Here is a 13,650-nt window from a genome sequence, read left to right on the forward strand (position 1 = left end):
TCAGCAGACAGTTATGGTGTCGAAGTCGGATCACACACAGCACTGACCAGAGTTTAGGGAACGGACATCCCTACTTTCGGTAACACGCACACCTCTCTGGAAAGCGATTTGGAAATGCCCACCCAAACCCACACAACGCTTTGACCCAGAAAATCCACATCTGTGTTCTCTCTATCCGAGCACTGAGTCTCACATACACACAGACCCCGGGACACTAACAACCATCACAGCCACTGACGAATCTGAAAGTCCTGCAAACGTCAAGTCAACCAGGTGAACTCATGAAATAAATTCGGGGCCAATCACACACTTGGACACTATTCAACCATTTAAGAAGTCCGATGTACAGGGGATGCCCGGGTGGCTCAGTCAGTTAAGCATCCGACTTCGGCTCAGGTCACGATCTCACGGTTTGTGAGTTCGAGCCCCATGTTGGGCTCCGTGCTGACAGCTCGGAGCCTGGAGCCTGCTTCGGATTCTGTGTCTCCCTCTCTCTCTGTTCCTCCCCCGCTCGACTCTGTCCTCTCTCACTCTCTCTCAAAAATAAATATTAAAAAAATTTTTATTTTTAAATTCAAACACTCGTAAGTGTTCATAGTGATTATGAAGTGGAGAAGAGTTTATGTTCTTAGGTGCTGATTACAATGTTTTGCCAAGCAGCGACAGAATTTTATTTTTAAAATAACTTAATAAATTAAACGAATTTAAATAGCCTCTCCCTGTCCTGGGCTTCCCTTCTCAATCCCCGGTTAAGTACATTACGCCTTCTATTTCTGGATCCAATTACCACCACGCGTTGTAAGATCTTTCCATCGAATGTTGTGTTTACGTGACATTGCTTTGCTATCCGCTCTTCCTACGCCACTGTATCTTGTAACGTCCAGACGGTGGCTGCTTTGTTCTATGATGAATGAACTGTCCCGAGCTCACCAGCAGTTGAGGTGGGAAAGACTCAGAAGCCATCTGATCCAAACCCTAATCCCAGCACACGCTTTAATCCCGGAGGGCAACACGCACTGTCCTTGCAGGCGGTTAAACTCTGGGTCTCTAGGGGCTCCTGAGTGGCTCAGTCGGTTAAACAACCGATCTCAGGTCACGATCTCATGGTTCGTGGGTTCGAGCCCCGCATGGGGCTCTGTGCTGACAGCTCGGAGCCTGGAGCCCGCTTTGGATTCTGTGTCTCCCTCTCTCTCTCTGCCCCTCCCCTGCTCGCAGTCTCTCTCTCTCTCTCTCTCTCTCTCTCTCTAAAAAATAAACCTTAAAAAAAAACCAACAACTCTGGCTTTCTGAAGGAATATTTACTAAGTTTTTTACTGGTTTACCCTTCTTGTGCATCGGCTAATTTTTGCCACAAGGTGGAAGCAGAAACCGACTCAACTGGGCGAATCTTCACGAGAGGAGGTGAAATCTGGTTAGTTCACTGAACAAGACGTGTGCCTCCGTTCTGGGGCAGGAGAGCCCTGATCGCCGCGGGCGAGCCCTTGGAGTATCACTCCCTGGGGACGTGGGGGGTCTTTACTTCTGCCATGGGCTCCTCGCAGGGACAGGACACAGTGTCACGGCCCCCACCCCAGCCTGGCCTTTCCGTGCGGCCAAGGCCAAGGTCAGGGGAGGGCAGGAGAGGTGGGGGCGGGGCTGGCCGCACTCACCAGCCTGCGTGGACTTCCTCCGCGCCTTCTTGATATCCTCCTCTGTCTTGTTGCTGAGCTTGATCTCCAGCTGCTGGGTCTTTATCTCCAGGTCTCTCTGCCTCTCCGTGAGGGCCTTCCGGGCCTGGGGTCCAACGACACGGGGACGCTGCTCACAGGGCCCCGCGGGTTATGTGGCCCCCCCTCCCCCTTGCCGGATAAGAGTCCTCTCTTCTCTCCCTGGTTCGTGATGTTTTTTCCCAGCAATGCTTAGTGGCCGCAAGCACCAGCCAGCCCATTTGGGGGCCGGATGGGTCCTTTGCCAGCAGCAGCTGGCAAACTCTGGGGTGCCCACAGGAGTACGCATCCCTTGTCCTGCACCCCTCCCCAAGGCGCTGGGGTCAGCAGCTCCCGGCGAGGTCGGACCTCCCAGGCCTTGGCAGGGGAGCGATGCACTCCGGAGAGAATCAGCCCCGGGAGGCCCGGAGAAGGGCCTGTGGACCAGCACACGAGCCAGCGGGGGGGGGGGGGCATCCCACAAAAGCACGGTGCGTGTGCCTGAGTGAGCACCACCGTGTCTCCCACTGGCCCTGTGGCAGTAACCCGAGTGCCACGGGGAAGCGGCTCCTCCCTGCCCCTTTGGCCGGGACGGGGCTGGAGGCTGGCGCTCCCCGCCCCTGCCACGGGGGAGCCGGCCCACCCGCTCCCAGCAGGTCCGGCCTCCCAGGCCGCTCACCTTCTCCACTGCGGCGTGACGGCTGGCAAGCTGCTTACGGAGGTCGGTGATGTGGTGTTCACACTTTTTCATGTCCTTCTTAAAGTTCTCCCGGAAGTTCATCAGGGGCTTCTCGACCTCGCTGTGAAGCTGTCAAGTACAGGAGGGGGGGACGCGCTCAGGGCCCCGGGATGGCTGCTGCGGGAGGAGGAGGGGGGCTCTCCCCCCAACTCCACAGGGGAAGGTGGACTCGGGGACAGTGGCCTGGGCCACCCGACAGGAAGGCAGACAGAAGGGGCCAGGTTATCAGGTCTCCGGTGAGAGAAGGTCCCCTCAGCTGGCGAGGCCCCGGGGTTCACGCCAATGGACTGAGGGGTTGGTTAGTGTCCGAGGCTTTCTGGGCCCTTCATCCGCTGCCTCCTACCTCCTGCCTCCTCTAGATTCCTAGAGCTGCCCGTTAGGTTTTGCTCAGGTGCCCGTCACCCTTCCCTTCCCCACTGGGAACCTCCTGGGGGCAGAAACCAAAAGCCCACCTCTGTGTCCCCAAGCACTTCGCACAGCGACTGCCACACGGACGCCATTTAATTAGAGGAACTCAAGTCAGCTCTCTTTGTCGAACATCTGCTACGTGCCAGGCGCTGGGACCGCAAAGGTGGTCTGGACACAGTTCAGAGCCCGAGGAAGCCCCGGTGGGAGCCGCTGGAGGCCAGGAGAAGCTCACAGCTGCGCCCAGGAAGGCTTTCCTCACCCCTCCCGCCTGCATGGGGACAGGTGCACGGACCCTCCCGCCAGAAGGGGCCGGCCTCGCCCTTCGAGGGCCAGAGAGGCGCTGGGTGACGGGGGTATTTCGAGCTTTTTCTTTCTCTTTTATTCCTTCCCTTTTCCCTACTCCACTCTCTTCAGGAGAGATTTTACTTAAATGTGTGTGTGTGTGTGTGTGTGTGTGTGTGTGTGTGTGAACATAGGTTATGTTTGATGAGGGGGTTTGATGTGAACAGTGTGGGTCTGTTGCAGCCACAGCCACAGCCCAGAGGACTCACACTCTCAGAGTCTCATCCACCCCTCCACTCAGTCTCCCAGAGCCCCCCGAGGCTCATTCCTCTGCCCCCCCCCCCACTCAGCCTCCTGGAGCTCCCCCCCTCCAGCCTCAGCCTCCCAGAGCAGTCCTTCCCCCAGATTCAGCACTCAGCCTCCCAGAAGCCCCTGACTCAACCTCTGATGGGCCCCCGACGGCCTTCCAGGGTCCCTCGACCTGCACCTGTCCCAGAAGTGCCTTTGAAAAGCACAGCTGAACCATCCTGGACACAGGACCTCCCAACACTGGACATCTGTCACTTCTCTCTCTTCCTCTTCACCAGGCTCTGGCTACATTGTCTCTTTCTCTGGAGACCTCAGGACTTGGGCGTTTGCAGCTCTAAGCCACCAAATACTCGGGACTGTGACCTCCAAGAGGGCAGGGGCCCTGCTGGCTTTGCCCCCACTGTGTCCGCAGGGTCTGGTCGGAGCCCATGCGGGCCAGGTGCCCCTTTACTACCCGGGAGAATGGCAAAATCTTCAGTGCCCAATGCCCAGGAGCAGAAGGTGACACCTTTGTGGTCAGATGACCTTTAAAGGCTAATAGAGGGCAGGCCATCCAAATAGCCCTCTCCCCCTGCGGGGAAGTTGTAAAGGCTTCCTACAAATTTTCTGCGCCCCTTGAAGTTGCCTTGCAGAGGAAAACACCCCCATCTGGTGGCAGCTCGTAAAATGCTTCAGGCTCCAGAGCAGCCACTGAGGACTGCGTAGATCCCTTTCCCATACAGATCAGGGGAGGAGTAGCCAAACTTAGCTTTCATAGGAACCTGACTGGGGGATCTGTGAGGGATAACTCAGCCTGCTCACTCGGTAACTCTGGGGTCTCTTTCCCAGGGCCTACAAAGGGAATTGATTTCCAGATTTCCATGTGCCCAGGAGCGACCCCCCTCAGGGTGTTTTCAACATTCATCCTGGGCTCCAGTCCCCCCAGTTCTGTGGTCTGGGGGAGGGGCCCAAGAACCTGCCAATACAGCAAAATCCGTTCCCCAGATTTCGAATGACTTTCTGGAAACATAAGGCCACTGGTTGTCATCCATAGGCAATCCCATAGAGACCCAGGGACTCTCCTGTATTTTAAGTGCTTTTAAAAAAACTAATTAAAAACAATTTTTTTTAACATTTATTTATTTTTGAGAGACTGAGAGAGCATGAGCAGGAGAGGGGCAGAGAAAGAGGGAGACACAGAATCCGAGGCAAGGTCCAGGCTCTGAGCTGTCAGCACAGAGCCCAATGTGGGGCTCAAACTCACAAACCGTGAGATCACGACCTGGGCGGATGTCAGACAGACGTTTAACCGACTGAGCCACTCAAGGGCCCCTAAAAAACTAACTTTTGGGGGGCCCCCTGGGTGGCTCAGTCGGTTAAGCATCTGATTCTTGATTTCAGCTCGGGTCATGATCTCATGGTTCGTGGGATCGAGCCCCCACAGTGGGCTCCTGCTTGGGATTCTCATTCTCTCTCTCTCTCTCTCTCTCTCTCTCTCTCTCTCTGTTTCTGCCCCTCCCCCAACTCTCTCTCAAAATAAAAAAATAAACATTAAAAAAAAAAGGCTAATTTTTTCTTTAAGAACCCTGGCTGAGTGTCCTCTTATACTCATTCTTAACTGTTGAGCATCTCTCTCTATCCAGATGGTGGAAGGCCTTCCTGGACATTTGTCCTCATGACCTCCCTGCCGTCTCGGGTGGGACAGGCCCCTGGAGCCACTGTCTGCCTTTCCAGAACCCTGGAACTCTTGGCCAGCCTCTCCTGTCTTTCGCCTCCACATCGGAAGACAATCACAGAAATCACAAGTCGGAAGGGATGTCACAGACTATCTGGTCTGTGCTTTTCGAATGGTGGGTTCCTGAGACTTGTGAGATCAGTTTAGCGTCAGGACCAGCTTTCTGACGAGGACAGACCAGACAGGAACAGGACACATCCGTGCATTTCAGACAGGACAAGTGCGCCTTTGTGAAACATTGGTCTCAGCCACGCACGTGTGTGGCTAGCTGGGTCTGGGTGCCTGTGCGTTCCGGCTGCCCGTGTAAAATGCATTCCCGCGGGAGTAAGTTCTAACAAGTTTCAAGTACGTTTCAAGCCACTGAGCTGGTCCAAACTTTTCAGGTCACACGTAAAAAAAAAGGGAGGCCCAGAAACGCTAAGACTCGCCCAAGGTCACAACGCTTGTGAGCGATGGCACGGACGTAAGACTCATGTCTCTTGACTCCCACTGTCCCCCGCCTAAGAGCTTCTGTCTGCAGTGCACAGCCTCTGCTGCATGATTAGATTTTCTTCCCTCAGAAGGAACTTTTCTATTTTCCCTTCTTCGGCTGAAGCCAGGTCTAACTTCCTTTTGTACACAGTAATCTTCTTTCTTTCTCGGCCTGTTGCTATCAGCTGTGGCTTAAGCCGGAAGACTAGAAAAGCCTGAGAGACTGCCATAACAAAATTGCATTTTTTTTTTAACGTTTATTTATTTTTGAGACAGAGAGAGACAGAGCATGAACAGCGGAGGGTCAGAGAGAGGGAGACACAGAATCTGAAACAGGCTCCAGGCTCTGAGCTGTCAGCACAGAGCCCGACGCGGGGCTCGAACCCACGGACCGCGAGGTCATGACCTGAGCTGAAGTTGGGACGCCTAACCGACTGATCCACCCAGGTGCCCCTTTAAAAAAAATTTTTTTTAACGTTTATTTATTTTTGAGACAGAGATAAAATTGCATTTTTTAAAGAGCTCTTACCCCTGACATGGAATATTCAGAGCGGAATTTCAATGAGCCCTCTGGAGCAGACGGCAAAATGGGTTTCGGGCATTTGAAGCCATATGACCCATGGCGGATAGATAAATCCTTGGAGACTCTTGGATATAACCATACGACCATGCGGCTGCTACTGTGATTGCCTAAGGCCACCAGCGGCTCTCATAGAAAATGTGCGTGTCGTGGGCATTCTTCACAAACCCCCCCCCATCGGGTGCACGGAGTGAAGTCAGCCTTGCTTCGTCAACTCCTGACTTAAAACATCCCGACCATCCCCTGGGGAGGGAAGGGGGCCTGGAGATTCAGCTAATGAGCGATCGTGCCTGAGTGATCACACTTCCAAAATAATCTGTAAATTACAGGCTTTGGAGAGCTTTGGGGTTGGTGAGCATGCCCACGTGCCGGGCCGGTGGTACAGCCCAACTCCACGGGGACAGAAGCTCCTGGGTTCGGGACTCCTCTGGTCCTCGCCCTACACGCACCTCTTCATCCGGCTGTCCGTCTGTATCCCTTATGACGTCTTTTAAAAAAAATTTTTTTTTCAACGTTTATTTATTTATTTGGGACAGAGAGAGACAGAGCATGAACGGGGGAGGGGCAGAGAGAGAGGGAGACACAGAATCGGAAACAGGCTCCAGGCTCTGAGCCATCAGCCCAGAGCTTGACGCGGGGCTCGAACTCACAGACCACAAGATCGTGACCTGGCTGAAGTCGGACGCTTAACCGACTGTCCCACCCAGGCGCCCCTGACGTCTTTTAACATATAACAAACCAGGAAAGCTAAGTACACGTTTTGGAATTCCTAGCAAATTATCAAACCCGAGGAGGGTGCGGTGGGAACCCCGTCTTGCAGCCGCCGTTCAGACGGAGGTGTGGGTAACCTCCGAGCCTCCTACTTGCAACGGACATCTGAATCGTGACAGAGTCTTGTGGGGTGGAGCTGTTGCCCCGTGGAATGGGACACCAGCATCACGTGTAGTGTTGGAATTGAGGTGAACTGCGGGGCGCCCGGCTGGTGTCAGAGCAGTGGTGGGGGTGGGGACACCCCACATTCGGTGGCAAACAGTGGTGCTGGAGGGTGTGACAGTGTTATTAATAGAACAGCGGTAGTAAAAACAAAAATAAGCAGAAGAAAATGGTGCCTCGGAGAGCATTCTGTCACCTGCTAAGCGCTCTATAGACAATCAAGACTCAAGGGTCCTGCTGATGGGGAGTAGATGCCACCAGGGTTCCTGGGGACCCAGCAGGCGACCGTTCAGAGCTTGTGGAGCCGGCTGCAGAAAGAGGACAGAGCCCCTGGGGCCGGGACACGAGAAGGGAGGCCCCCGAAGGGAACACTCCCGAGGATCAGCAGGTTGAACAGAACTCACTGCTTTGCACGCGAGGCAGAAAAAAAAGGTACTTGGTGGAGCCTCCTCCCCCACGCTTGCCGGGCAAATTTCCCGCAAAGCGCTCGGTGCGATGCGTTAGGGTGTTACTCGCTGGGAGCCCAGAAGGTCTCACTCACAGCTGGGGTCAACCCAGTCTCAGGGCGCTAACATCCTTCAGAAGCGGAGAGTCTGGTAACAGTTTCTTCCTCCCGCCCCAGCTCTTTATAAAGCCCCTGCGTGCGTCCTCGCTGTTTTGAGCCATGAATTCCGCCCTGTGTGTGCAGGGGACCATCACGGGGTGGGGTGGCGAGGTGTGTACAAAGCCGATTTGGGTCCTGCAACAGCGCGCATCCCTGGGGGACCCCAATTCCTATGAGGAGAGCGCTGGAGAACAGAGGCAATCAAGTGCTGAGTGTGGAAGTCAAAGAACAGTCGCCTTAGGGAGATGCTATCTTCATGTTACAGTAAAGGAGGCAGCGTGCCCTTCATGTTCAGGGGCTCAGAGTTTAAATGCGTTGTGTGAGGTCCTCACGGGGCTGCCGTGTCTGACTGGTAACTGGGAAGGGTGTGGACCCCAGGAGGCAGAGGTCACTGGGAACAGTGCCACTCTGAACAGGCTCTCTTCCCTTAAAAGGTAACCATGCAGGGTACCTGGGTGGCTCAGTCAGTTAAGTGTCCCACTCTTGGTTTTGGCTCAAGTCACGATCTCATGGTTTGTGGGTTCAAGCTCCATGTTGGGCTCCATATTATCAGTGTGAAGCCTGCTTGGGATTCTCTCTCCTCTCTCTCTCTCAAAGATAAACACTTTAAAAGGCAACCATGTTAAAAATAAAAAAATAAAAGGCAACCATGTTAGTGGGTAGCCCTATCAGTCACGCACACTTTAGTATGAATTATTTCACTTCAGACATTTGGTTTACTTTTCCCCTGAAGAGTAGGTGAGAGCCTTAAAAGGAATTGGAGATATGAGCTGGGGGTGAGGGGGGATGGCATGGTGGTGGGGGACAGGGTCATTTGGAAACACGGAGAAATCCAGAGAGAAAGTAGGGCTTAAAAAGATGGGGGGGTGTCAGAAGGAGCAAGTCAGTTGTCCCTGTTCGTTCACTACTTTCAGAAAATATTTATTAAGCATCTACTGTGTGCCCGACACCACCCTGAGTACTGAGGGCAGAAACCATACTGCCCTCAAGGTCATGGTGTTAGATTCTGCAGGACCAAACAAAAGAAGGGTCAGCCACCTAGTGTGACAATAAAAAACCAAAAAATCCTCCCCGTGGCGCAGTCTAGCCTCTCCTGACAGCAAGAACATGCACACATGTTCCTCTGACAGCCCAGCAAAGTGAGAGTGGGGGGGTCCCCTGAGGAACTTTGGGGCACCCACTCTCACACGTCACAGAGGTGTGCTGGGGCAGTTCGGCAGAATTTGTAGAAATTTTGTGAGCCGCTTGTTAAAGATGGCCGGTGTTAAAAATTAAACATGATCTACACTTAACAAATCATATTAAAAACAAAGGTAATGGGGAGTCTGGTTGATTCGGTCGGTTAAGCGTCCGACTTCGGTTCAAGTCATGATCTCACAGTCTGTTGAGTTCGAGCCCCACGTGAGGCTCTGCGCCGACAGCTCGCAGCCTGGAGCCTGCTTCGGGTTCTGTGTCTCTCCCTCTCTCTGCCCCTTCCCCGCTCGTGCTCTGTCTCTCCCTCCCCTCCCCCGCAAAAAAAGATTAAAAAAAAATTTTTTTAATAAACAAACTTAGATGTAAATTAAAAAATAAATTAGTTAAAAAAAATACGAAATAAAAAATAAGAGTTGCAAGAATAAAAAAAAACAAAAAAACAAAAAAAAACAAAATAGAAACAAAGGCACCAACCAAATACTTAGCGTTTATGAACCTTTTACTCTTCTCCATGCTCCTGACGGGCGCTAACGGCTACCGACGCCATTGCACGGGGACAATGGACACACTGGCTGATGATGGTCACCTCTGGGGACTCTCTTGCCCCCACTGGAAATCTACACCACGGAGAGGGGCCGAGAGCACACACTGGAGAGGCTACTGTGAGCCATTCGGCAACACACGGCCGCGGACCGCCAGCCCGGAGGGGCCGCGGGGACGGACAGCTTACCTTGGCGGAGAACTTGAGGTGAACTTCCGCCTCGTCCGCGAGGCTCTTCTTCACCTGGGCCCACGCTTCTCCCAGGGAGCTGCAACCCAAAGAGGACTGTCAGACCCAGACCCCGGACGGCCACGCTGCCCTCGGATCGGAGATCTCGGCCCCTCCTGGGCGGCGGGGACGGCGGGTCTCGACGTGGAGCCCGCCCGAGACGGCACGTGGATGGGGCAGAAAACGCCCGTTGAGCAGCGCGCTCCAGCCTGGGGGCCCGGTGAAGCCGGGAAACACCCGGGGGGCTCAGAGAATCGGGGGGAGATGAGAGAGGAAGGTGGGGCACAGCTGCAGGGCGGGCCCTGACACCTGCCTGTTACTGCCCCCCGTGCGTCCCCCCAGTGCCCATCCCTGGTTCACTAACGGGCGGTGCAAAGGCCTGCCGGTCAGGCAAGGGAGACCAGCCACGTTCTCAGGGAGAAGTGGATCTCAAACAGAAGGTGCCACACAGCGCTGCCTGCGGGCAAGCCTCCAGCGGCCTGAGTTCCAAGGGGGGCAGAGACGGACCCCTGTGCCGAGGGGCGGCTCACGGACACCCACACAGCAGGGAAGGCTCTCCGTCCCCATCCTCAAGAGGCGTGGCTCCTGCCGGTCCTGATTCCGGGCTGTGACCTCTGGTGCCGCCCACACCTTCCCGGAGAACGGCAGAATCCCTTTTCCGCTCCAAGGAGATGTTTCCAACAGAAGCGTCTCCCCAAGTCCTCAGGGCTTTCACGTGTGGCCCCCAGGCCCCACTCTCCACTCCTTGGAGCTCCTGAGCCTTGCCGGCCTTCAGGTGATGCCCCTGCGTCCTTGCTGGAGACCTCCCCCCGCCCGCCCCAGACTGTTCAGGTCACTTAACTGCATCAAAGAGCCATTTTCCTCCAAAGAACTGAGCTCGAGTGACACGGCACGCGGCTCCCGGCTTTTGAGCGGGGCCAGCGGTAGCTGAGAACGAGTCCCTCTGGTCACAGCCCAGGCCTGTGTGGTTGTGGCACGGGCTCAGGCCGAGCGGGCGTGACGGGAAACGACCGACCAATCTTATCTAGGAGTCCCTCGGGTGGTCCTGGCTGGGGAGCGGAGCCCCCCCCAGGGAAGAGCGGGGGTGAGAAATGACGGTCCGAGCTGCTGGCGGGTAGGGGAACAGACCGCGAGGTCCAGAAGCAGACACAGCATCTCAGTGGGGAACGGATGGTCTTTTCAATAAATGGTGTGGAGACCACTGTAGAGCCACGGGGAGAAGAAGAAATGTCGACCCTGACCCGACACCACGCATGCGAATGAAGTCAGGACGCAGCACATCTACAGTGAAAGCTGGGACTGCCCAAAAGCAGGCCCAGGGGGAGCAGGAACTCAAAGACGGGCTGACAGACAGGAGCCCTCCCTGCACCGAGCTGCTCACGGGCCTACAAACGAGAGCCCAGAAGCCACAAAGGCCCTGGCTGGTGCGGAGTTTCTAAGTCTACCGTGGGCAGAGCGTGAGGTCAGTCACTGGCCGGTGACGGCTTTAGTGGCCTGCGAAGGTCACCGGCTGTGGGGAAGGACAAGGTCCTCGGCCCCACCTCCAGGCTGGGCACCCAAAGCTGGGCGGACGCCCCTGTGAACCCGCGGCTGGGCCTGTCTGAGCAGATACCCTCCCCCAGACACCCCCCGCTCCCCCCCGCCATCCGGAGCCACCTTCACAATCGAGAAGAAAGCAATTTAGAAAATGCTCTCACTTGAAGACCGAGTTTTCCATCTGATGAGAGGTTAATGAAAGAAATCAAACCTGAGATGTGTTTCCATTGCAATATCCAGTCCGAGGCAGACGCCAAATCGGAACGCAGGTTACTGGTACAATTACCAACCAGAAAAGACACAAATCCCACTTCCTCTCCACACAGGCGAGAGGGGGAAAAAACAAAACAAAACAAACTGCAGGCAGAATAAACAATCCGATCTCGTCGGTCTACCAACGTGCACGTACCCTCTTGGAGTCTAATGGGGGCCAGCACCTTCCTGGCCTGCCCCAAATTCCTAGGACGGGGCCCACGTGTTCACCACCCCGCCACAACCCCACGGTGCCTGCCGGGAGGAGCGTGTGCGTGTGCGTGCACGGGGACAGGGCACGCGGCCATGCCCGTGGGCAGGGGTGCGGCATCCGTGTGTGTGAGCGAGTGCATGTAAGGGGTGGTGGCGAGGGCCTGGCTTGTGCAGCTGGGAGCATATGCTGCTGAGCGTGTTGGCAGGATGGAGTGTCCTTGGCACTAGCCCAGGCCGAGGAGGCGGCAGCCGGAAGGTTCCGGATCGGCACTGTGGTTTGCAGGGCACAGGGATGTCCGGGAAAACCTCCCTGCCAGGTCGGAGGGGCGACTCCCCACTCCCCCCGACGATGCCGTCTCGAGCCCAGTGCCTGGGCCAGGAGGGGGCCACCGGGGCAAGCTCATTTCTGTCTGCAGAGGAGCCCCTGACCCCCCAGGGCCACCCTGTGCCCACCAGGCCAGTGACAGGCCTGTAGAGGCGGCCTCTTGGCTGCACCACGAGCCCACGCAGAGGCCGCAATCAAAGCCGCCTTTGGTTGGCACGGCCCATCCCCTGAAGGCCTCAAGCCACGCAGGCAGATCTGGACTTGTTCAACGTTGCAGCCGTCTGCCGACCACAACCACACACGACACAGCGTCCCCCTTCCTCGGGGCTCACCTCCCCTTGCAGAAGGGGCCCCGACACAGACCGCACCGGCGGGAGAGACCTCGGGGGGAACCTTTTGCCTCTAACCTCCCGAGCCTGGTGTTCTTTATTCCCGAGGCGAACGTCACATCATGTGAAATTAACCGTCTTAGAGAGCACGGTCCTGTGGGGCATTTCGTACGGTGACCACATTGTTCAACCACTACCCTCTACCTTGTTCCAAAACATCTGTATCCCCCTGTTATGCACTGTTTGTGGACCCCCCCACCCCCAAATTCATTTTTTTTTAAATTTTTTTTTCAACGTTTATTTATTTTTTGGGACAGAGAGAGACAGAGCATGAACGGGCGAGGGACAGAGAGAGAGGGAGACACAGAATCGGAAACAGGCACCAGGCTCCGAGCCATCAGACCAGAGCCTGACGCGGGGCTCGAACTCACGGACCGCGAGATCGTGACCTGGCTGAAGTCGGACGCTTAACCGACTGCGCCACCCAGGTGCCCCCCCCCACCCCCAAGTTCATATGTTGAGGCCCTAAGCTCCCTACCCACAGCGGGGCTGTTATTTGTAGATGGGGACCTCTAAGGAAGTAATTAAGGTTATGGGAGGTCATAAAGGGTCGGGCCCTGGCCCAGTTGGGTTCCTGTCCTTGTAGGAAGAGTCACCAGAGAGCCTCAACACCCAGAAAAGGCCGTACTTAGAACTCTAGAGGAGAGGTCTCACCAAAGCTGCTGGCACCCTGATCTTGGACTTCCCAGCCTCCAGAACCACAGTAAATTAAATTTCTATTGTTTAAGCCACCAGGTCTCTGGTATTCTGTGAGAGCAGTCCAAGCAAATGAATGCACACCCCCAAAAGAGACCCTGTACCTGGGGGGTCTGGGAGGACTCAATTTGTTAACCATCCGACTTCGGCTCAGGTCATGAGCTCACGGTTCGTGAGTTCGAGCCCCGCGTCGGGCTCTGTGCTGACGGCTCAGAGCCTGGAGCCTGCTTCCGATTCTGTGTCACCCTCGCTGCCTGCCCCTCCCCCAATCCCGTTCTCTGTCTCTCAAAAGTAGACATTTAAAACAATTAAAAAAAAAAACAAAAAAAAAACACAAAAAACCCAAACCCGTACCCATTAAACAGGGACTCCCTGGCAACCAGCCACGTTCCTTCTGTCTCTGTGGATGTCCCTATTCTGGACATTTCACATAAACAGAATCCTCCAACATGCAACCTCTTTGTCCAGCCTCTTCCACTGAGGATAATGTTTTTCAGGTTCATCCACGAGGCAGCACACAGATCAGGACTTGATCCCTTCCTGTGGCTAAA

At 55.2% G+C, this 13,650-nt stretch overlaps 1 protein-coding gene across 13 annotated transcripts in view; it reads right to left on the reverse strand.

Annotated features, from left to right (window-relative positions):
• The window catches only part of GAS7 (growth arrest specific 7), a 217,514-nt gene that overhangs the window by 12,254 nt on the left and 191,610 nt on the right, over positions 1-13,650 (reverse strand). For all 13 annotated transcript variants that reach the window (XM_023243853.2, XM_006939789.5, XM_006939788.3 and 10 more), the window contains 3 exons: positions 9,650-9,728; positions 2,365-2,493; positions 1,650-1,773 (listed from right to left, as the gene is read on the reverse strand). In XM_023243853.2, the coding sequence (XP_023099621.1) occupies positions 1,650-1,773; positions 2,365-2,493; positions 9,650-9,728 (332 nt within the window). The remainder of the gene's footprint in view (positions 1-1,649; positions 1,774-2,364; positions 2,494-9,649; positions 9,729-13,650) is intronic.

The sequence above is a fragment of the Felis catus genome, chromosome E1, assembly GCF_018350175.1.
Source record: "Felis catus isolate Fca126 chromosome E1, F.catus_Fca126_mat1.0, whole genome shotgun sequence".
Classification (NCBI taxonomy): domain Eukaryota; kingdom Metazoa; phylum Chordata; class Mammalia; order Carnivora; family Felidae; genus Felis; species Felis catus.